At 45.7% G+C, this 24,644-nt stretch overlaps 1 protein-coding gene across 5 annotated transcripts in view; it reads left to right on the plus strand.

Annotated features, from left to right (window-relative positions):
* The window catches only part of Kcnj1 (potassium inwardly rectifying channel subfamily J member 1), a 32,622-nt gene extending 13,011 nt beyond the window's left edge, over positions 1 to 19,611 (plus strand). Inside the window, exons 2-3 of one of the 5 annotated variants that reach the window (XM_029481945.2) lie at positions 225 to 349; positions 11,395 to 19,611. In XM_029481945.2, coding sequence (XP_029337805.1) covers positions 290 to 349; positions 11,395 to 12,534 — 1,200 coding nt within the window. In that variant the 5' untranslated portion in view covers positions 225 to 289 and the 3' untranslated portion in view covers positions 12,535 to 19,611. Of the gene's footprint in view, positions 1 to 224; positions 355 to 9,043; positions 9,259 to 11,393 lie in introns of those variants that run through there. The other 4 variants (XM_029481946.2, XM_021173139.3, XM_085844507.1 and 1 more) reach the window with 4 other exon arrangements.
* The last annotated feature ends 5,033 nt before the right edge of the window (positions 19,612 to 24,644 follow it).

A 24,644-nucleotide genomic window follows, 5' to 3' on the forward strand; every position in this document is an offset into this window, starting at 1 on the left:
TCCTTCTAGCCCCAGGGCTTTCCCAGAAAGCGCCTTGATGTGGAAGGGTAGATGTCGTGCCTCCCCATTAATGTAACTCTGATGGCTTGGCAGAGCTCAAGCCCAAATGAGTAATCATTGACCTCTGAAAGCTCCCTGGGGCACAGCAATAGAAGCTACAGGGAGATTGGTCCTCAGCTATTCCATGGGCTACCTCAAGCTGTGTCCTTCTCTTTACCCTTCAGGAAGCTCCATGAAGTGCACCCTTAACAGGGCTCTCAGGAGCCCGGAGTGAAAGGCAGTGCAGACAATGGTGTCCCTGGGTCTGTGCCTTCCATTCCTTCTATTCCTTCAGGAGTGGCAGGACTCGGTAAGGTAAGCTTAGGTTCCATTGCTTCCTATCCCCAGGGCTGTTGCAGCTCTGTCTGACCATATGGCATGTCTGAATGTCCTCATTCAGCTCAAGAAGGAGACCTGTTCAGTGATTATACAACACCCAGTGTTCAAGCAAAGAAATGACCACGTTTAGATTAAAATCCTCAAACCTACTTGTCACATTCTGCTCTGGGGATTCAATGGGACAGGGACAGGTAAATAGAAAACATCAGCTAGAATATGGGACCAGAAAGGTTCCCACACACACACACACACACCAATCACAAAAGGCCTCCAACTTCATGTGTGCATCAAGTTGAGCTGAGCCAGTCATTGTCCATGGATGCAGGACATGGATATGGGCTTCCCTCTTCATCCTCTCCAGGCCTTAGTGGATGGTTACCCTTCTCAGATATGTCAAGGCTTGCAGTTGTATATGTTTTCTTTAAAGCAGAGCATAGTTCTTGTTGCAGACAGTGTTTGGGGCTCTCGCCCACATGGAATTCATTTATTTCTGGGCTGAAAGGACTGAGTTGATGTAATAGAACCCAAACCACAAAGAACCCGAAGGGTCACACTAATAACAGGGTTTGTGTGCACGTAATAAATACACGTTTTTACAAACATTTAAATTCTTTCATGAAATTGCCATGCCATTTGAGGTGGGTGGCTTGACATGTGAAATTTAAGAACAGTGTCATTACAGATGTGTCCAGTTTCCAGAATAACAGCCTCCACCCAAGCGCGCACTGCTACGGGATGCATGAGTGCTCGGTGATTATTTGATTTGTAAAAAAAAATTGTTCTTCACTTTATAACATAATCCACTCTAGGAGTCCTTTAAACATCTAATATCCTCCTGAGTGTGTAATATGACTTCTCTACAGTCTCTGCCCCTATACTGCCTGCTGAGAATGTACACTGGTTTCGGCGTAAGGTTATATACCCAGACACCTCCATTGTAGGGGGTTCTCTGCTTAATAGGAAGAGGAATCAAGAGACCAGCAGACCAGAAAAAGCCTCTGGATAATTGTGTTAATTTAATTTTAAATCCTAAATTTATTAGGAGCCAGAAGTTGCTGTTAGGACAGATACTCTCGGGAAGACCTGGACTGGGACCAAGTCTGAAAATTTGAGTTAATTTCATGAGAGGCAGAGTGGGTTCTTCTGGATCTCCCTATATAGAAGGAGGGGTCTAGCCCGGCCCATCTATTTAGGATCGTACCCAGGAATCTGTAGAGAACTGTCCCATGTCTCTAGACAGTGATTTTGTGTGTTGGGCATTCCTAGGTGTCTTGTTCACTGGATCCTTGCCCTCTAACCAAACCCAGAGGCAGGTAGGTCTGATGGGGACACAAGGTTCATTCCTATCTGACTCTGAGAAGCATCAGTCCTCTCCAGATAAAGGCAAGTAACTTGAGTGATCTTTTGACACCCAGGTCACCAGGGAGCTGAACAAGGTTATGTCTCAGAAGAACTTCAGGCAGTCTCTGTGACACACTCAACTGCCCACCCAGGTTCCGCAGAGACCAAGGGTTACCTCTCCAGAGCCCACGATCTGACATTGCTACCTTGTATTTTTTGAGGATCGAGCTTTGTGAGTCCTTTGTAATTTCCTGGAGCTACTTATTTCCATGGAAAATGATCCTGACTATGCTTCCTGCTCTGCCAAGCTGGGGTAATTGAGCGTTAAGGACAACACAGAGGACAGAGTTGGGGTTAATGCCCTCAAACAACCGGCACAGAGTAAATGTATGTCAAAGTGACTGCTCAACACATGAAAAGGGTATAGTCGCACATCATAGGAGAAAGCCATGGTCAAGCTGACATTTCAGGGTTGCCAGGAGTGACAGTGAAGTTGAGGTCAAGAAGTCAGGTGTGTGTGAGGGGATCATGGAGGTAGAGCATCAGTTATCCCCAGCAGAGGAGAGAGCATGTGAGGAAGATTTTAAGAGGGCATTGTTTGACTTCCATTGTAGGAGCACAACAGGGATGGATTGCCACCTGTGTGTGTCTGTCTTCGTGCCACCAAGTCTCATTCTCATGCCTAGGCATGACTTAGCACTGACTCCACAGCCAAGGCAGTGTCCTCTGCTACATTGGAGAGTACAGTGGGCACAGCTCTGTGTCACCAGCAGGTTCTCCCATCCGTTGAGGTGGAGTGTGTGTGTGGAGTCCCCAGCCTGCTACCTTAGCTGTCACCATCAGAGTGAACTCCTGCCTGATAGAGGTACAGAAACCCTGTAGGTATCTATTGGCATCTACAAATGGAAGACACCATTCCTCCAGCTGCAGGCCTTGGCCTGCTCCTGCCATGCAACCTGTAGAAGGAAGCAGAGATTTTGATGGTATAAAGTCTTCATCTGCATCCACAGCTACCTCCTACTTCCACTGGCACTCTGACCATTTCTGAGCTGTCTAGGACATTAAGTAGGACATTGAACTTGTGGTACTAGAGACCCTCTGACCCAAACCACTGTGCCCTGTGCCTTCCCCACTGGATCCCCAACCCCAAATCCTCCTATTCTCTTCTTGGTGCTGCTGTATAGACTCTTTCTCGACAGAAACCCTTTCTCTCTGTGCTTGTCAGTTGTTCCCTCTTGACCTCTTACTAGCTCTCACCATTTGAGTGATTTCTCACACAAAGCAAAGTGACTTGAGCCAAACTGCCATTTCTACCCAGAGCATGCAGGTGTTGAAAGCATGTTTGTCTTCTCTTGCTAATCACAGCTGTTCTGAGTGTGCTATGGGGCTTAAAAACAAAGATTCTTCTCATCTTTAAGCTTGCTTTTCTGCTTTGTGACCTTGTGCAAGCTGTTTAACATCCCCGGACCTCAGTTCTCAGGATCTCAGAACTATTATGAAATCTAAATGTAAGGATACAGGTAAGGGACTTTTGCATTTGGTCTTGACTTTGGATGTCCCTATGTCCCAAGATGTCCCTATCAGAGAAGCACTACTTATGTTGTACTCCAGGGGGCACTGTACACAACATTCAGCAGTGTCTCCTGCAGGACAGAGAGGCCTTTTATTACCACCCTTCCCACACTCTCACTTTTCAAGGGTAGGGTGGTTTCTCTTCATCCATTTTGGGGCCCAAGTCTCCATTTTTTAGCTTTCTTCCCTGCCAACTCAGGCTCAGCCTACTCACAGGTAATAAAGCCAAGTTTTCTCTTGGTAAAGCACTGTGCTCATGGGCTTAAAAGTGAAGATTGTACAGAGCATTGGTGGAGATCTCCTTTAATTTCAGCAGAGGCAGATGGATCTCTGAGTTCAAGATCAGGTTGGTCTACAGAAGTGAGTTCCAGGACAACCAGGGCTCAATGGAGAAATCCTGTCTTGAAAAAACAAGAAGAAAGAAAAGAAGGAAGGAAGGAAGGGAGGGAGGGAGGGAGGGAGGGAGAGAGAGAGAGAGAGAGAGAGAGAGAGAGAGAGAGAGAGAGAGAGAGAGAGAGAGAGAGAGAGAGAGAAAGGGAGGGAAGAGAAGATGGAGGAAGAGGAGAAAGGAGAAAGAAGAGAAAAAGGAGGAGGAAGAGAGAGGAGGAGGAGAGAGAGTAGAAAGAAGAAAAAGATATCCCCCTCAGAGTTCTATTCTATGCTGCTGTCTTCATAGATCCTGGGTGATTGCTACTTATAAACAAAACAAAACAAAACGAAACAAAACAAAACAATAAAAACCCCTCTGGATAAAGCTGACACTGTGTCCATCTTTGCATAGTTGTGGCATGCCACCATTTCCAAAGGATCTTAAGAAACAGTTATGAGCTGCACTAGAAAACCTGCTGGGAAGCCACACAGGAGAACTTCCCAGCATCCAGAGCGATGCCTTCTAATCCCACAGCAAACATGTGCTTCCACTAAAGCCTGGTAATACCTCACCTCACAGACATCTTCCCTGCGTGCAGCTCTGTCTGCTCCCAGCCTGGCTTATCAAAAGGAATGATAGCACTCCTGTGTCTCTCACTGAGACCCAAAGCAGAGGTCTTTCTCTGCTTGTGAGAGCTGTGATTCTCTCAGGATTCACAATGACTCCCCACAAACCAGTTATCTAGACAGCATCATAAATCAGACCCTGCAGACTTTACATCATCGCCATGGCCTTTGGTGTAGCATTTGGTAGCTTTCTTGATAATTCACATCTTCATAGCAAAGCAAACCAATGCAGAGTAGCACTTGCACATGTGACTTCTGCCAGCAAGCAGCCGGGAGTGTCAGTTTTCACCATTTGTAGCTCATGTATTTGGCTGTCTCCACCCTGAAACCTTCGGGTGACTGGGTTACATGCCTGGCTTTTTTAATATGGGCCCTAAGGATTTGAACTCAAGTCCTTTATCCTTACATAGCAAGCATCTTTACCCCTCAGACCTATGGTGAGCAGAGTGCTTGTGTCAATGATATCTGCGACACTGTTTGTCCATCAAAACTTGATTGTGGGTACCAGGCAAGAAGGCTGCGTATTCAGAGAACAAGTTTACACAGCAGTGTTGGCTGGTTACATTCTAGTTAGTTTCTGTGGTTGAGAAGATCAGCATTGTGCCCAGGTACCAGGCCTCAGATCAACACTGCTAAAGGTTGCTTCCTTCCTCTAGCCCATTCCCTCTTCTCTGGGAAGAGGCTTCTGCCTTTATTATTGATCAATCTCTCCTGAAATAATCTTTGCCTCTCCTAGACTTTCCCTTCCTATCAGGAAGTGGGCTCTGAAGCCAGCACCAGTCACATATACACACACACACACGCACACATATGCACACGCGCGCGCGCGCACACACACACACACACACACACACACACACACACACACACGTGGTTGGAACCTTTCTTTTCTGCCCCTTTCCCCAGCCTTTTTTCCTTTGGAGTAGTTACTGTTTGACCATGTGGTAGTCCATGGCGGTGAGAGCCAGTGTTATTTGACTAAGCTGGTGTGCTGTTTTAGTTTGTGAACCATGAATATCCATTGCCACTGCTTGCTGCATGCACTAGGGACATTGAGTGTTCTACTGTAGGGCATTTGGAAGGATAACATTAGAGCCAGCTCACAGATGAGGAAACTAAGGCTTTGAAAAGCAGAGTGACTTTTTTGACTCACCTGAGTGGCCCTGCCAGAGTTCAAGTCCATGCCTGTGGACACAAGCTGGAACACTTCTGCTTTGCCAAATTGCATCTGATCATTGCCTACTCTGGAAACAATCTTGTCTCAGGTCTCCTATCTTCTTATGCTTTCCTTCCTTTGCAAAATGCACCAAATCGTTCAGATAATGGGCTGCAAAGAGATGACTCCGAGACACATGCAGAGCACTGTGTGCGTGTCAAGGCACTGATGCCACCAGAACAGATGGCTCTTTCTAGCTTGTTCCCAAACTCCCTTAAGACGGAGAGAGGGACCCAGGAAGGACTATGCTGCATTCACATGCTGAATAGGCTACTCTGGTTTCCTGGGAGTGATGTCATGAAGCACACTTAGCCCTCAACAGTGTCATATTTCCCCATGCACTACCCAGTTTAGCCTGGCAAAGGCATGCAGCTCAGATGCCCTGTTACATACCTAGGATGTAAGGATGGGAAGGACTAAATCCAACTAACCTCTCTAAATGAACTAGAGCAGCGGTTCATAACCTGTGGGTCTTGACTGCTTTGGAGAGTTCCTTATCATATCCTGTATATCCGATATTCACAATAGGATTATGATTCATAATAGTAGCAAAATTATAGTTATGAAGTAGCAATGAAATAATTTTATGGTTGGGGGTCACCACAACATGAGGAACTATATTAAAGGGTTGCAACCCTAGGAAGGTTGGGAACCACTGAACTAGATGCTCACGTATGACAAGGACATCGGAGGTAAGTTCTAACATGCCTAACCAGAGGTCTGCAACTCTGTGGCCTTGGGACAGTCTAGAGGCAGCACAGGAAACCAGAGAATTGGAGGTTCCACAGGCCCTGTAGGTTTGCAGACCTGACTGGGGGACTGTTTTCAGACATTTTCAGCTGATTTTCACAGAAAAGAGGAAGTCCTCTACAGAGGCTCGTGTGTGTGTGTGTGTGTGTGTGTGTGTGTGTTTGTGTTTTCTGTTTAGCAAGGGTGGGCTCAAGAGGTGAAGCTTGAGACACATTAGTTTAGTGCATGACAATTACGGAGTGACTCTTTGGGTGCAGCTGCCAAGTCATTCCTTCTTTGTTCCTATCATGGCACTTAGTAGGTGGTCAATAAGCAGAGCATGTGCTCAAGTCTTCTGATTAAGACACAAGAGAGGATGCACTAGATTCTCAGGGATATATTACTGCAGAAGATCCAAGGACATCTGCTGATTATCAATTGATTCTTGGACTGAGACAAGGCAGAATGATTTCATAGAAAGTTGAAGTTTCTCTGCATCAGAGTTACGAGGGGACTAGAGAAAACCATTTGCTATCTGCGTCTGGGCCACCTAGCTCACGTTTCCTACTCTTACCATGAAAACATAACTCCCAGAAATATCCTCGAGCTTGTGCAGGAGCTGTGAAAATTTTTTAGTTAGAAGGTACTGTAATAGCCTCTGAAATTCAAAGTCATGGGTAATACAGACATTGAGCTTCCTTGCTTTCTGCCACTGAGCAGCCAGAGCTGGGAAAGAGGTGGAGTGATACCTGCAGTAGGAAACCTCAGCTCCAAGAGTGCTTGGGTGGATGCCTCAGAACAGCCTCTGCACGTGGGTTTCTTATTAGCAGGGATCGTAGGCTTGAGAAGAGCCAGTTTGCTGGAGTGGAGGCTGCGTGCAAATGAAGAGTGTGTTTTTACAGCGTCAAGGAGATTCTGAAGGAAGACACATTTGCTTTCAAGGCCCTTTATACCGTGGTGTTCAGGGCTGATTTAGAAGTATGAACTGTCTCTGGAGCTCTCATAGGAGGGGTGTCCTTCTCAGACCAGCTTATCCTGTGGGTCTTTAGCAAAGGCAGAAACGGCTCCCCGGCACTGAGTTTGGCTCCTGCCTGACTTTCTAGCCTTAGGCTGTACCAAGCTCCTTTGGGACTCTAGTACTCATTCTGCTGGATCTTTCTGCTCCCATGAGCTTGTTTTCCCCTTTGTTGCTCCTGCCTGGGCCACACACACAATTAAATGCAGGATAGTGATTGCCGTACACAGGAATGCCCCTCCTAGGATAGCTTTCCTGCAGGAGGAGCTGATGGCAGTATGGGTAACCGCCAGCTCTCAACGTTTACACACACATCTATGTATTTACTTATCACAACTCATTTGTGGAGTTCTTGCTACCTGTTGGCTCTGACACATCTTTAGGGTCTGGCTTCTGTGTCACTTTTCTGCTCTCAATAGGACAAAAGTTTCAATTGTCCCTGGAGGGTACAGTGACAGTCCTCTGTGTCTGTTCACTTATGGTCTCATCTGTTCATCTCCCTTAGCCTAGCTGGGAGCAGTAGGCTGTCAAGGATGGTGTTCGTGCAGTCAGGCAAGGATGGTGTCTGTGTGGTCGCTTCTGTGATGTCTAGCACAGTGGCTGATATACACAGTAGTGTCAACACATCATCATGGATGAATGAGAGATGAACATGTTAATATACATATATAGAAAGGTATATGCAATTGGTTGAAGCATATCCCCAGCGGTGAGATGCATAGCTAATGAGAAATCATGTAGAGAAGTTGTTTTGGGGCTTACACACGCCACAGTGGGTTCCAACCTACTCAGCTCACTTCCCCATTTGACTATGAGCCCCCTGAGTAGAGGAAGAGTTCTGTTTGTCTTTCAAATGCTAAGAAATAAGCAGACAGCCAATGATGCAGGGCCAAGTCTTGTTTTCTGCAAATGTCCTATTTACAGGATAAGGAGGCTAGGGAGTAATGAACACACCACAATAATATAATACACTTGTTTTGCCAGCCACCAAGGATACCTGGGTAAATATTAGCTAATGTGAAGCCCTTTGCTTGCTATTAAGATTTACTGATTTCAATAGAAAGGAACCTAAACGCTGGGGCACATTACATAACCTAAGACACCAATGATAGTCTCTAATTGCCCAGTGGCTCATAAATGCACATTGGCTCTGTCTGTGGTTACATTAAATGGCCCAGTCAAGCAAAGTGGGATCTGCATAATAGCAGATCTACCCTGTGACTGATGGGTTTGGTTAGTGGATGGATTTACCTGTTTCACTGGCCTATCTTAGTTCTGCTCACTCTTTCAACAAACACATCAACATCATAGGCTAATCCCGTATGTGTAAAGCTCACCCCCCAGTAAAGTCCAGTTTTTCCAGATTAAACTTCACAATAGTATCTCACAGTTCTTATATAACAGTGGCTGTTGTATAGGGAGATTAATGTGGTATCTCGTTTCTTCCTGGTGTGATCTTATTCTTGTCTTGCAAACATGTCCCCATCTCTGACTCTCTATCCAGCTGTATCTCTGTGATCACTTGGAAAGGTTAGTATTCAGTATGGGTCAGAAAATTGACTGGGAGATTGATGATAACTAGTTGTTTCTAAGCCAAAAGTTATTTGGCATGACTTAGGAGAACAGGAAGTGAGCTATAGAGCGTGGCAAAGGAAAGGGGGGCCATGCTGGCATCCAATCCATGTCTGCTGCCCAGAACCTCAGCTGGTGGTTTGTCATGTCTTAGCATGACGGTATTCAAGCCATGTGAGGTGTGAAAAAAAAAATATATATATATGCCTAACTCCAGGCTTGGTCTGCGAACAACCACTTGTGTTGGTTTAAACCACACAACTCCACTCTTGAGTTAACCATTGAAAGCTAATGCAAGCAAGCATCATTGTGAGGCTTAAGATTCATTAAGGTGGGCCTCAAAGAAGTCGGCCTTTGTACAGACAAAACTGAACAGCACCACTCACTTGCTTGGCCCAGCATGGATGCTTCAGATCGGAGGTGTATGTTCAGAGTGCTGGTAAGTGCAGACCATCTAGGGAAGGCACTGTGGGCCCTTGCCCTGCTCCTGTTTTACCATTTGCAAGGCCAGGAAGTGAATGTTTTATTTTGCTAACACAGTCATGGAGAAGGCAAACTTCCTGGGGACATGCCTTCGCTTTACAGAAACACCCTTCACCTTCAAAAGTGAAGCAAACTTTAGCAGGGCGGAGAAGGGTGGAGGGCCGGAAACGCTCGGAAATTGATGTTTCAGAAGTCATCTTGAGTTGTAATGTGTGATGAAGAGTGCGTGGCTTCCATGGAGAATGCTGGCCTTAGAATTGGTAATAGGTGAAAGACAACCAGTGAGGAGCTTCCTTATGCCTGGCCAGGAGTATCTGTCACCATCGAATATGGGTCAGGCTGCTCCTTGGTGCATATGCAGTGGATGGGAGTAGCTGGGGAAGAAGTCTTTGGCCTCTGTGCCCCACTTGGAGCTATCCTCTAGTCTGACTCTTAGGGACTTGAGATCAGAGCGGAATGGACAGAGCTCTCTTGGGCTTGTTTGGCTCTCTTGATAACTCTTGTTCTTATTTTTAGAGCCTGGCCTTCACAGTTTAACACACCACCATGGCTGTGGTTTCTTCTCCCAGCTTCCACTTCGTGTGGCCACTGTGTATGTTTACCTGGGTGAAGGCCAGGAACAAGGTGCTGAGGGCTATCACTTTTGTTTAAAATGTGTCACTAAGCTGGTTTCGCTTCCTAGTTCTTATGAGCAAACACATTTCTGAAGGGGGATTTTGAGATCTATTTTTAAAAATATCTTTGCATTTAATGAAAAAATACCACAAAGACAGTGTTAACCACACTGGACACACCTTGATTTTTTAGGGGTTGGGTGAGGCAGAGGAAGAGGTATTCTAGGCTTAAGACCCTTGAATTTCACTGTTGTTAGTTGTTTAGGGGAAAGCCCCAACACCGTTTTGCTGGAAATCTCTCTCTCTCTCTCTCTCTCTCTCTCTCTCTCTCTCTCTCTCTCTCTCTCTCTCACACACACACACACACACACACACACACACACACACACACACACACACACCTGTCCTGTCCTTGATAAGAAACTGGTGATCTTGTTCTGGAGGGCTACATTCTGTTACCATGTGTTATCCCATCACACTGATGGAGAGAGCACTAAGCACCCAGTCTAAACTCGGAGGTGGGATCTAGGAACTAGATTAAACATGGTCCCGCCTCCATAGAACATCAGTGAAGTCAACATGCATCCGCTTGATAGTATGGAATAGTGATGGCCACCCTCATTCTATGTCTGTTAGGAATCTTGGCAGACCATGGTGAATGAGTAGAAGCAGGTATGTAGGTCCTCAGACAGAGCCTCTGAGATCACCTGGTAGGCTGTGAGCTCTGCTGAAGACAATCAAGAGGGATTTAACCAGTCCTGTCTTCAAGTGTTCTAGAGATGCACACTTTTAGGACAGGGTATTTGAGAAATGAACCAAAGAATGACTAGAATTGGTCCAGAATGAAGGTAGTGAGTTGGTGTGCCACTTCCAGCCGTGGGTTGGGTCTATGTCTTTGGAGAAGTCACTGAAACTTGTTGAGTCTTAGTGCCTTCATTTACAAATGAAGACCTGACCTGAATCGGAATACCCCTTGATAGCAGCAAACAAGACAATTTAGTGAATATATTGATACACTGATATAGTGATGAGTTTTCTTATTCAGTTACTTATTCTTATATACCACAAAAATATGAAAAGTCCTCCAGGTTTATGATATTACAAAAATTATTGTATAGCAGCAGGTTAGATTTTAACACAGACATGATTTGCACAATAATATCCAATAAATAAAAGCACAGGTTATAATGGGTCACTCCACTTTTAAGGTCCTGTGGGACAGACTGCAGTCAGGAAATTCTTGAACATATTGTCTGTTAATAACTTTCCACTTGGTGTCTTTCCCACTTTCTATGTGACATAGAGGCTATGTATGGTTTATTCTGGCATCCAGAACAAATGACTTGGTTTGTGTAAATGATTAACAAGCCTGATAATTTAGAATTTTTCTTTTCAGAGGTATTTGGGTCTGTACGTGACTCACTTACTTTACCACGGCGACAACTACAATCTTACCAACCTCTCTAATGTGTTTTCAGATCAGGGCACTGACAGAAAGGATGTTCAAACATCTTCGAAGATGGTTTGTCACTCACATATTTGGGCGTTCTCGGCAACGAGCAAGGTTGGTCTCCAAAGATGGAAGGTGTAACATCGAGTTTGGCAATGTAGATGCACAGTCGAGGTTTATATTCTTTGTGGATATCTGGACAACTGTACTTGACCTGAAATGGAGGTACAAAATGACCGTGTTCATCACAGCCTTCTTGGGGAGTTGGTTTCTCTTCGGTCTCCTGTGGTATGTCGTAGCCTATGTTCATAAGGATCTCCCAGAGTTCTACCCACCTGACAACCGTACTCCCTGTGTGGAGAACATTAATGGCATGACATCAGCCTTTCTGTTTTCTCTAGAGACCCAAGTGACCATAGGTTACGGATTCAGGTTTGTGACGGAACAGTGTGCCACTGCCATTTTTCTGCTTATCTTCCAGTCTATTCTTGGAGTGATCATCAATTCTTTCATGTGTGGTGCCATATTAGCCAAGATCTCTAGACCCAAAAAACGTGCAAAGACCATTACATTCAGCAAGAATGCGGTGATCAGCAAACGTGGGGGGAAGCTCTGTCTCCTCATCCGAGTAGCCAATCTTAGGAAGAGCCTTCTGATTGGCAGTCACATATACGGCAAACTTCTGAAGACTACCATCACGCCTGAAGGAGAGACCATTATTTTGGATCAGACCAATATAAACTTTGTAGTTGATGCTGGCAATGAAAATTTGTTCTTCATTTCCCCACTGACAATCTACCACATTATTGACCACAACAGCCCTTTCTTCCACATGGCGGCAGAAACTCTTTCCCAACAGGACTTCGAGTTGGTCGTCTTTTTAGATGGCACAGTAGAATCCACCAGTGCAACCTGCCAAGTCCGCACATCGTACATCCCAGAAGAGGTGCTTTGGGGTTACCGTTTTGTTCCCATCGTATCCAAGACCAAGGAAGGGAAATACAGAGTGGATTTCCATAACTTTGGTAAGACGGTGGAAGTGGAGACCCCTCACTGTGCCATGTGCCTCTATAATGAGAAAGATGCCAGGGCCAGGATGAAGAGAGGCTATGACAACCCTAACTTTGTCTTGTCAGAAGTTGATGAAACAGACGACACCCAAATGTAGCAGTGGCTTTTCCACCTACAAAGAGTCTCTCAAGGACCTAAGTGCTGACTGTGTTCAGAAGCATCCTGCAGTTAGGGGACTGAAATTAGGATGAGAACCCGAGAAGTCTACCAGCACAGTCACCCCTCAGCCCCATGGCTATGATTCTAGAAGACTCGTAGCTCTAAAGTCTGCAGCAGTAAGCATACGGTGGAAGCATGTGAATGAACCTGGCGTGTGGAAGCCAAAAGGAGCTCACTTGGATCTTCACTCTGACTGTGTGAGCTCGTACAGTGTTGATGAAAGCAAAGCCATCCATTGACATGTTCTAGAGAAAAGTTAGGAGCTTAGAAAACGTCAGGAGCTAGCCATATTTCCTGTTCGATTCTATGGATGAGAAAGATACCACATTTTATCCTAAAGTAGACTTTTATCAACGGAAAATCTGTCCTCTGAGTTGGGAAGTGAGCCAACCGGTCAGTGACAATAAGAGCCTGTCATACACAGAATCACTAAAGGCTCTAAACTTCTTAAGCTCTGCTGTTTGAAGCCTTTGTCTGAGTCTGGGTCCATGTTTCAGAAGGGGTAAGGTGGCATCCAGTGACTGCACCTTTCTCAACCCGAGGTACAGAAGAACAGAAAGCCCCAACCAATTTCGTAACTAACTCAGACGCTGCAGCCCATATAGGAATTGACCTGAATGGTTTCCTGTGGTGCAATCAATGGAGGCCAAGCCCATTCCTTAGACACTAAATGAACATTCTCTTGCAAAGGAGAGTGTTTGAGTTGAAAGTGTTGGTGAAGAGGCTGAAGAGATGATGCTCTTTGTAAGTTCATGCTGCGCACGCATGAAGACCTGGGTCTGAACCTCCGACAACCACATACAAAGCCTGACTTAGTAGCATGCGCCCCCCCCCCCCCCAATCCTAGTACTGGGGAGGTAGGGATAGGAGGAAGTCTCAAGTTTTCTGGACAGCTGAATGGGTGAGGTCCCAGTTCAGGGAGAGACTATTTACAAAAATAAGGTGAAGGGGCTGGCGAGAAGACTCTGGTTAAAAGCACCGTGGCTGATCTTCCAGAGAATCTAGGTTTGATTCCTGGCACAGTACTTCATAACTATCTATAACTCCAGTTTCAGGGCATCTGATGTTCTTTTCTGGCCCTTGTGAGCACTAGGTGCACATACATACATGCGAGCAAAACCCATACACATACGATTAAAAAAATAAGGTAGAGAATGACTGAGGAAGAAATCTTATGTCAACTTCTGATCTACACACACACACACACACACACACAGCATAGTGATGTTTGTTTCAATATTCAGTGGGTAGGTTATAGGGCCACAGGTCTGGTAAAAGAGGTTTTATTCCTTGCTCTCTCAAGATGGTGCTGAGGATTGGGAAAGCAGTCAGCCTGGAGTGGGTATGATGCTAACGCTGAATGGTTCTTGTGTTTCTCTGCCTCGTGGTTGAACTGCAATTCTAGGTATGAAGGAGGAACGAGATACAGCCCCACAGTCAGGATGCTGCTGCTTTCTTGTCTCTGAAGGCCATCCCTACATCTTCCAAAGGGAACAAGTTAGCAGGAGAATTTACTTTGGAGGAAGGTTCTAATGTGAATGTCTTGTTTGTTCATTTCCATACCTGTATCATTCTGATTTCACCTTGGGGGGGAAAAAAGTAGAATTCAAAGCTGCTCAAAAATCAAAATATCATTTAGTATGTGATTAATAAATTTCTGAAACTGTATGAGCAAAAAGTGTCACTTATGCATTAACTCTGACGAGGTGACTGAGGAAAATATTCTTGCCAAGGTAGACTTTCTCCTGAAGGGGGCAGGACAGGTGGGAAGGAGGCAGACTGCATGTGTTTGTTGTCTAGACTTCCTAGGAGGAAGTGAGCTAGGCTGCAGACATGTCTCTTCTGGTGCAGCTACAGCAATCCCTCCAGCCTGAGTCTTGGCACAGAGGAAGATAACTGCAAACTCTTGGATAGCTTTGCTTTTCGATTTTAGGGCCTGAGTTTGTACAGATCTTTACACTTGTCTTGGTCCAGACCAGTGGCACACCTTGTCAGAGGCCACATTGGCCCATGTTGAAGGTGACTCTGTGCCTGTAAATGACATGATTTGCTGACCAAGCTAAAAGACATCAGCTATCACAAGCCCAAGAGAGCTGGGAATCTCTGCTGATCCATGTACAGGAGGCCTTACCCATCTGCAGCTCCTTATTAACCAGCAGGAATGGTATTCATTAAGGTCATAAACTCAAGGCCTACAACCCTGCTCTTTTCTGCTCCCTAGCTGTGTGCTTGGGGACTTCCGGGAGTGCTCAGGAGCAAGCCGTCTCTTTGAGCGTTAAGGGAGTAGAGCAATTTGAATCTTGTTGATTGGTATGTTTCTGGGTTGCTTCTACATATTCCTTTATCAGAACCCAGGAACTCTACACTTGGACTTTCCTTTTTAATAGACATTCTCTAGACCATCAACACACATCCTGTAAAGTTCTTAGGAAGTGGGGTCAGAGGTCAGGCAACTCTTGAGAGTTCTCAGGTATGCTTGGAGCTCAAAACCAGAATTAGAAATCCTGGGCACTGGAGAAAGGATGCTTGCAATGCTAACAACGACACAGAGATTACTGAGGAGAGAAAATGAGAAGCAAGAGGCATCTGGAGGCCAACTGGTGAATGCCAGGGTGAAGGGTCAGTTCTTTGTTCCAGCAGAGACATCTTTGTCCCAGTAGGACCTGGGCACATCGGAACCACTGTCTCTTATAAGTATGCCATCTTACTGTATTTACTGTTTATCCACTTCAAAAGAAAGTCTATATTTCTTTAAGAAAAGCTGGATCCTATGGTACACTGTCATGTTCAAAGTTTTTCTTGCTGCTGACCCCTCTTGGCTTGGCTAATTTGTCTCTGTTGCTATAGGGATATTGACATGGAGAGTTAGGTCCCACTTGAACCCTCCTAGTCAATATTTAGAGTGTAGATTTGAGAGGCTAAAGGGCAGGACAGAAAAGAGCAATTCCAGTCATAATGAGACGGTCATCAGAGTGTCCGCTTTCACCACTAAAAGATTTTGGACCTAAGATAAAGTTCTTGGGTTCATGGCAGGAAGCTTGGACTACGTCCCTTAGGAGGCTTTTCTGAAACCTAGAAGTGAATCTTCCACAACGCTTCTATGACTGGCATGGAGATGCATTCCCTTCCTAGAACAAACAAGAGGACAACTCTTAAGGGCAAGAATGCAAATGAGCCCTTGGTCCCACCCCTGGGCCGTTGCTGTCTGCCATTACAGGAAGTGGGTGTCAATCAAAGCTTGACAGGCAAGATAGAGCATTTTATTTTGGAAGCCAGAAGTTTAAGAACAATGACTGGAATTTCCTCTTTCTGTCCAGTAAGGGCTGTATGTCACTGGGGAGATAAAAGTCCAGGGGCAGGGAATAAAGGTTATCAGGAACTGCGCAACACAGAGTCATGCGGGGGGTGGAGGGCTGTGCAGGAGGAGGACTTTTGGAGGAAATCTATTTCAATGTCTGTCATTAAGTTTCCATTAAAAGAACATTCGGTTAGGAATTCAAAAATAATTTAATCTCTCCAGCCAGATGCACACAGCTGGACTCTTGGAGAGGAGCCCTACAAAAGGGGATTTGTACATTCATTGGGCTAGGAACCAGCCTGTGCCTCCAGCCAGCCCACCTTTGAATGCCCTGGGTGTTCTGGACACAAGCACACTTCAGACAGGGAGAACCCCAGCCATAGAGATGGTTACCAAGTGTTTCCTCACTGTAGGTTCTGCTTTAAGCATTAAAGATTTCTTGTCTTTTAACAGCCACAGCTTAAATGGTTCTTGGGAGGCCAGTACCATTACCATGCTTATTTTTCGTGTGAGGCAGCTGAAATAAGGGTATTGCCCAGCAACAGTAGTAACAGGTTGGGAGTCAGACACAGCCTATCTACCTGGAAAGTCCGTGAGTTTAATTCTCCTCTCTGAATCCTGAGAAGATTCCCCCTCTGAGACACCACACAGGGCCATCAGACAGTGGCCTAGAATCCACAGAGGGTCAGCGCCCTTTGTCTGCTCAGGCACTTTGGGAAACGTGAGTCATAGCACAAGTGGAAGCCCCTGATCAGGCTTAGCAAGCACTTCTTAGATTATGGGATTTTGAGGGGAGGGAGATGTAGGTAATCTGCTTGGTAGAACTCCAGACTTACTGTAGGAGTCCTGTAGATTTATCTAATTTGTCCGTGCAACCAGTGCATATATATGTACATGTGTGTATATATACTATATGTGTTAATATACATACATATATGTTTAATATATTTAAAACATGCAAATATTTATTTTAAATATTTAAATGTAATATTTCAGCAAATATAAATATAAAAATAATAATATAGTTAAAATATATATTTAACACTTATATGCATTGAATACATACAAACACCAATTGCATGTGCTAGGCCTGATGTTTATGCTATAGGCACATATAATTAAAAGCTGTGTAACATTTTATTACAGTCTCTAAGGGAGAGGTGTCTTTCAAATAGCTTAACTTTATGAGCCTCAGGTTTCTTTTTTTTCTTCTTCTTCTTCTTTTTTCTCTTTTAAAGGACTTTTGACAGCTGGGTGGTGGTGACACACACCTTTAATCCCAGCACTCAAGAGGCAGAGACAGGCAGATCTCTGTGACTTCCAGGCCAGCCTGGTCTACATAGTGAGTTCCAGGACAGGGCTACACAGAGAAACCCTGTCTTGAAAAACAAAACAATAAAAAAGGGCTTTTGAATAGAATTGGAGAAGGGTTGAAGGAAATAGTAGATGCAAAACTTTCTTTGTAGAAAGAGCAGTGACTGACCTGCCACCATGGGGCAGGAGCCTTGGAATTGAACCCTGGGGCTCTAGAAAAGGACACTTGGTCATGGCACAGACCTCATGGTGGCACTACATAGCTATGAAAATCGGGACTGTTGGGCTCTGGAGTTTATTTCAAACCAACAGCTGCTCAGTTGGAGTTCACTGTGAGCCAGGAACTAGGGGTTCCATTATGAGGTAGCTGGGGTCTCACTCACTTTGACCAAGAGTCTAGAGCTTAGCCAGCCTGGAGGCCACTGGTGGCCTGTAGAATTGCTTATCGTGGTTAAAGTATTTTTTGTTCTATTCAACATGCAGTAGTTGAAAAATGATGCAGTTCATAGGTTAATGGTAATCTGACTGAAGGCTTTCTATATCGTCTACACCCTCCTGCGAGGGCTACACAGACAATAAGTCGCCTTGAGGTCATTTGTTTCTTTAGAAGCTTGACCTGTTGTTTGAGTTTCTTACTTTTTTCTTGAACTCCATAATTGGTGTGTGCATTGGTCTGTTTTTATTTTCTGTACTGAGAGTCAAATACTGAGCCACATCCCCAGTCCAGACTGTTTTCTTTGAATAATTATGTAAAGAATTCATATGATTCTGATGTCACAGAACAGGGCTTAGAAGCACATTTGTATCCTCATGGCCTACACTCTGTCTCTTCCTTGTGCTGTCAATAGTTTTAATCCGCTGCCCTTCACTTACTAAAAGTCTTATTTGTAATTGATAAAATAGTAATTGTATATATTTATGGGGAACAATGTGATTTTTGATCCTTGTAAGTACAGTAGAATGATCAAATTAATCTATACATTGAATGGTCATCATCTCCAATGTTTATCATTGCTTTCTTTTTCTCTCACCTCCCGCCTCTGGGAGGCCAGAGTCTCTCTGTATCCCTGACTATCCTGGAGCTCACTATAGACCAGGCTGGCCTTGAACTCACAAGGATCTGCCAGCCTCTATCTCTGAGTGGTAGGCTTAAGGCATTTCCATCACAACCAGCTCAATATTTATGATTTATTTTTAGTGAAGACAGCTACAAGTCTCTGTTTGAAGTAACTTGCAACACGCAGTCTGCCATTCTTGGCTCGGGCGGAATTCTGGGAACCTTGTCCTGTAGCTTTAGCCACGGAACAGTTTCTCCTAAGGATGGTCACTTTTTAGATAATCACTCTATTGGGATACTTGCTGAGGGTGCCGACATCTGTGGAACCCCCTCTTATGTTTCTTCACATCACTTTGGAGTAGCCGCTAAGACCCAGCGCTGCTGTTCTGAACATAAGAGACTCTAACTGTGGCTGTCTGGTGTCTGAAAGCCTTGTTCCTTTTGCAAAGCTTACTCTGCCCACCCACCCTAAGATGAAGCTGGAATCTTAGAACGAGGGTTCCCAGGGTGAGATCGAGTATCTGGGGCTAGCAGCTTTTCAAGGTTCAAATCTGGGCTAGTTGAAAAGTCAGGACAGATGTTTCTACTCCAGTACAGGGGAAGGCTTGGCTTGGGAGAAGGGGGTGGGGTTCAATTTCCATGGTTGTCTTGGTAATTACCTTTTAATTAGGGTCCATAAACGTTTGGGGGTTTCTACTACTGTAAAATTTTATGCTCAAGTATATCACAATTAAAATAAATGAAACTGGTAACATGATAAATGCTAAAAATGAAATATAAAAAATGTTAGGTGAGGCAGTTAATCTGGACTTATTGAGAGGTGTAAAACTTGAAATAAGGAAAGGTGAGGGGGTACAGAGTTGAACCACCAGGTGGATACATCATGCCTCAGACTAACAGAACTGAGTTGGGGTTCTGGGAAATGATGGACAGGCTTGCGTGGCCAGAGCATCAGCGTGTGGATAGATATGGTGTCAAAATAGTTTTGGGGTCAGTCAACTGCCTGCTCAACTAAGCTGAGTACCTGAGGGACAGTGACCTGACTGCAGTTCTATGTATTCTACACAAGAGAGTTCAACAGCAGCATCAGGAACAGATAGAGGAGACCAGAGGCAGAATCAGGCTTCCTAGAGAGACAGGGTTACTTTTGCAATCCCAGTCTTTCAGGAGTTAAACTAAGGCTCCCAGGCTATTGCAACACACCTGATGCCAGCACTCCAAAGAAGGCAAGTAGGGGTTGGAGTTTGGGGCTTCCACATTCTAGAATTTCTTTCTTACAGGCGCTTTCTTACATGTCTGACCTTCTTGGGGTCACCCTGCAAATTTCATGCACTTAATCACTGATTCTGAAGGGAAACTCATACCTGGAGGGGGCAGCAAAAAGGGCAGGGCAGGGCAGGGCAGGGCAGGGCAGGGCAGGGCAGGGCAGGGCAGGGCAGGGCAGGGCAGGGCAGGGCAGGGCAGGGCAGGGCAGGGCAGAGCAGAGCATACAAATCTGGGCATGCAGACTATGATATACCCTTGAACTGTGTTCTTGGGTACCAGAGGCAAGAGACATCTGCTCACATATTCAAGGAGCTGAGAATCTCTCCCAGTCTTTATAGCCACTATGTTGATAGTGCGACCTTTCTTTATGGAGAAAAAGAAGGTAATTTACTACGTGGCTGGGGACCACCACCTACGTTGTATTTAGATGACTCAAAAGTTGCACTCAAAGAAACACATTTATTCCCACAGTGAGCTCAGATCACCACATCACCAGCTGAGGCTGGGGCCCAAGAGGTAGGGGATATAGTATGAAGCTCAGGGGTTTTGAAGAAAGCGTGTTACGTCTTAAAGCATATACCCCACATCAAACTCTTGACCCCTTCACCTGAGACCTCTTCTCTACCTTAAGTTTCATCTCCTTTGCTTTGGTCAAATGCTCACTTCCTCGCATGGCTGGTTCATTGCTGCTCTTGGTACCCAGAAACCCAGAAGCTCAGCAATGAATGAGAGCTGAACACACTCATCTCATGCTGCTAACATACAGTTAGAGAAACCAAGGGCCCAGCATCGAGGAAAGCATTTTTGCTGACTGGTTCCAAGCTCCAGACAACCACCAGGTCCCCAGAGGAATAAGGACAGGAAATGTATTGGAGGGGAAGCATAAAGGGAAGGAAGGGAGCCCACCAGGAGGTACCACAAGCCAGTCGACTTGGCACTGTCTACGAAGTGTGTTTAAATGGCCAGCAGGTGGTGCTATGTACTTCCACATCCCAAATGTAAGCTTATCCTGAAGTTGTAGCCATTCCCAGGAAGCCTTTATGATTGCAGTATTTAATAGGGAGGCACACATATATGACTCCTATCATCGATAGGCTAATAAAATGAAAGATTTTTAGAAAGCTAAACTGTGCTGAAAATGTAGAATGCTGCGATCTACTGCAGGGTACATGACGGTCTATGAGATCCTATATGCTTTATGTGACACCTTACGAGGCTGAAATACTGTTACTACCACCTGTCTTACAAGGGAGGAAATTGAAGTTCACAGGGATTAAGATACCAACTAATTCACCATCCGTATGTGTCAGTCAGGGCTGGGCAGGTATGTATCGATGTGAGAAGCATTTCTATGGGGTTTATCATTGGCAGGCATTGAATACTCTCCTATTTAATCCTGCAACAGCAGTCGGAGGCAGAACAATCTCCCTGGCACAAGCACAAGCCAGCCTATGTCAGTCTCGGGCTTTCCTTCCTCAGCACTAGGCAGTCCCCACTGTCTTGGAGCTTGCTTTCCGATCATGGCACCCAGAGGCTTCCATATGAATTTGGTGAGTCACTGGACCTCTTGAGACTGGAGATTTCTCATCTGCAAGATGATGATAATAAAAAGAGCCACACACTGCTGTGGGAAATAACACCAGAAAAACATCTGTGGAAACAGTGTTGATTATACAGTAAGAGTCTATGGTGTGGGGTTATGTGCCAGACACATAACAGCTTAGTTCATAAAGATAGATGTTTCTTCCAGAAGTACCTGTAGTGATGAAGACCCAACTGTACTGTAGCCTGGATGCAAGGAATGCAGGCGGTGTACACTAACCTGGCCCATCTGTAATGCACATTTAGACAATGAACAAAGTTCTAGGGACCCAGGAAAGAATTGCAGTGAGAGTTCACAGACCAGGACAGCTGGCAGAAAGCATGCTTCTCAGAGGTGGAATCACCTCAAAGATTATGGCCCTAAGGGGAAAGAGCATCCTGGGAAGATGCTAAGAGGAAGCCTGGGACATGGGCAGGAGGTCAGTCAGCAGTGGACAAACTGGGGAGACACAGGCAAGGATCAAGAGAGTGCAGTGGTCCAGAAACAGAGATGTGTGCAAAGTCTGGAATGTGAGACTATAGCATAGTGCAAGCCAAGTTTATCACATGGAGAACACAAAGCTGTGGTCCCAGTTACTCAAAAGGCTGAAAAAGGGACATCCCTTGATTCCAGGAGTGCAGGGAGTTCAAGATCAACCTAGACATTAAGAAGTGAGACCTTCATTAAGAATATAAGCAAATAGGGAAAGGAATGCTTTTTATATCTTCAAAATGTCAAGTGAAAGAAATACAAATTGGAAAAATATAAACATTTTTACTTACATTTTATATTGAGATTTGGAATATTTTGGGATTAACTGTCATATATATGTATATACATGTATATACATATACATATATGTGTGTGTGTGTGTGTGTATTTGTATGAAGACTCCAAAGTAGCCACAAACTCACTCATTTGTTTACTCATTCATTCATTCATTCATCTATTCATTCATGCAGTGTGTTTTGGAAGACTGTGATTCTGAGAATAACTAAGTCTAGAGAGAGACAGCTACAAAGAAGGCAGTCATGAGCCCCACCTTTTGAGACTCACTTCATAGAGGATGAACACAGAAGGCTACCAACCCCATGCTTCTCTGTTGTCTTTATTATTAAGAGGCATTCCAATAGTGGTATAAGCATCAGGAAAAGCTAAAAGGGGCGATGGGATAGAGATGGACCCAGTTCAGGAAAGCTGCTCCCAAGAACTGAATGTTGGGAAGGAGTGACTGGAAGTTCCAGGAGCCTATCCCACGCAGGTCTGTGGCCCTCAGGCTGAGGAAGCAGTTCAGAAGGGGGCTGTGCCACTTCCTCTCCGTGGGTCTCTGAGAAGAGTTCTGGGAGCACAAGAGCTGAATGGGGGCATCTTTTCACAGATCTGCATTCAGAAGTGTCACATCTGTCCCTGATGTCCTCAGTGGTGACACACACCCTGGAAGTCAGCAAATGACAACCCTTTTGCTGACTTCCAGGGTCAGCAAAATGACAAAAGTCACCCTTTTCCTTTGCTCCCTTCAATGCCCTGCTGTTAAACTTTAGCAGGACACCATTCGGGTGGTAGTTTGTGTCAGGCCTTGACCTGCCCGTGACCACCCTGAGAGCTTATTGCGAACACACCATGCTTGGGCCCCTCTGCAGACTTCTGGAATCAGAATCTTCAGAAGTCCTAGAAGACTATAAAGATCAGAATATGAGCTACCAGTTAGTTTACTGAACGATAGAGTCAATGGACTAAAAGTCTTTAAATTCATGTCCAGGTTGAAAGTATCTACACATGGTTGTTATCCAGGATCTTCTGAGGTTGATGGCAGAAGCGAGGTTACAAAGATCTACTGATCCATCCCATCCTTATAAACTCTGCTCATGGCTAAATCTGCTAATATTTCTACTTTGACAGAACACCTTAGGCTTCCTCAAGTCCTGAGGCATCCTCACCCTGGGATGCTAGGGCCTTTGATCAGCTGTTCATCCCCAAGACACTGTGTAGGAGTGTAGCATGGTGGTGAACCTGCGAGTGTCCTTCCATGTCCTAGGTGTCTTTCTAGGTGTTGGAATATCATCCTGCCTCTACAAGGCTGGCCTGGAGCCTGTTGCTTGAAGAGCTATGTTAGACATTATGGTATGGGAGGAGAGGGAATGGCTGCCAGGAAAATACAGAAGCACAAAGGGCTTTAAGTCGACTCTGGAATTCTCCTTTACAACTCCTTTACCGCTAGCAAAAAGGCCACTGGCTCAATGGCAGATGCCAAGGCCAGGAATATCTTCGCCAAGCAATGGCATTCCTGAATGATGTGTTGGGGAGAAGGGGTTTGTAACTTGTAGAAGACAGAGGGGGCACCAGATCTCTAGCACAAAGCCACAGAAACGTGGGAGCCCTCTCTGCTTCTCCCAACTCCAAAACCTCTGCTCCTACTGCTGACCATCGGACACCTGTGATCCAAACCATCTCTTTTTTAGAGTTGCCTTGCCTCTCTCCTCTCTTCTCTCTGGCTCTCACATATCCTTCCTAGTTCTTCACCTTTCCACCCTTGGCACCAGACAACCCCTTCTGGTTGCCAAGTAAGGGTTCCCCAAACCTTTCCTCATTTAGTATGCATCCCCCCACCTCCTTACCCCCGTACTTGTACTCAACCTTTTAAAGTAACAGAGGACCAGTCCTCCTCTGGCCAACCAAGGCGCGCGCGCGCGCGCGCACACACACACACACACACACACACACACACACACACACACACACTCCTGTTTGTCCGCGGCCTGACCAGGTATTATGGGGAGTTCTCAGAGCTTGGGGAACACAGACACCCAGGAGCTCCCTCAGTCAGAGATTTCTGCTCTATCCTAGGCAGAAGGCAGGCGAAATGCAAATAGGACCTCAGGGAGGTTTTAGCTGTCTCCCGAAATGACCTCCAGATCTCACCCGGAATTAACATCCTTTCGAGAAAACTCTATCATCACTGCCAGCTCGCGCGGAACTCCTGTAGCCCCAGCCGTCCCAGCCCACACCCAGACCTCCTCTCACTCACTGTCCTTCTACCTTGCCCTACGCCCTCCCCAGCCCGGGGCTGCGCCCCCAGCTGCCCCTGCGCTGTCGCCCCGGGAATCCCCCTCCAGGGGTAGCGCCTGGACCCAGGGTGCAAGAGGCGAGCGAGCCACAGGGTCCAGGGAGCAGGCTCCGGCAGTCTGCGCGCCGCGGTCCAAGGCAGCGGGGTGAATGGAAGGCATCCAGCCTGGCCGGCAATTTGAAAATAAAAATAAAACAGAGGGAAAAGAAATAAATACTAAGGAGTGCCCCAGAAAGCCAAAACAAATACAATGGTGAGGGCTTCGAGACGAGACCGGGCGTGGGAGGCCGGGGGGGGGGGGCCTTTGTGCTCCCGCCCCCGTGCCTCGCTCCTAATTGAAGAAACACAATCCCGGCTGCCGACCCGCGGGCCAACAGGGCAATGCTGCGGGCCACGGCCCCGCCCCCGCCCGCAACAGGGGCCAGCTTGTTCTTTGTGCTGGCAAATATTTATTTTGGTTCCAGTGG

Source organism: Mus caroli, unplaced genomic scaffold (genome assembly GCF_978045245.1).
Source record: "Mus caroli unplaced genomic scaffold, Mus_caroli_1 scaffold_11, whole genome shotgun sequence".
Taxonomy (NCBI): Eukaryota; Metazoa; Chordata; class Mammalia; order Rodentia; family Muridae; genus Mus; species Mus caroli.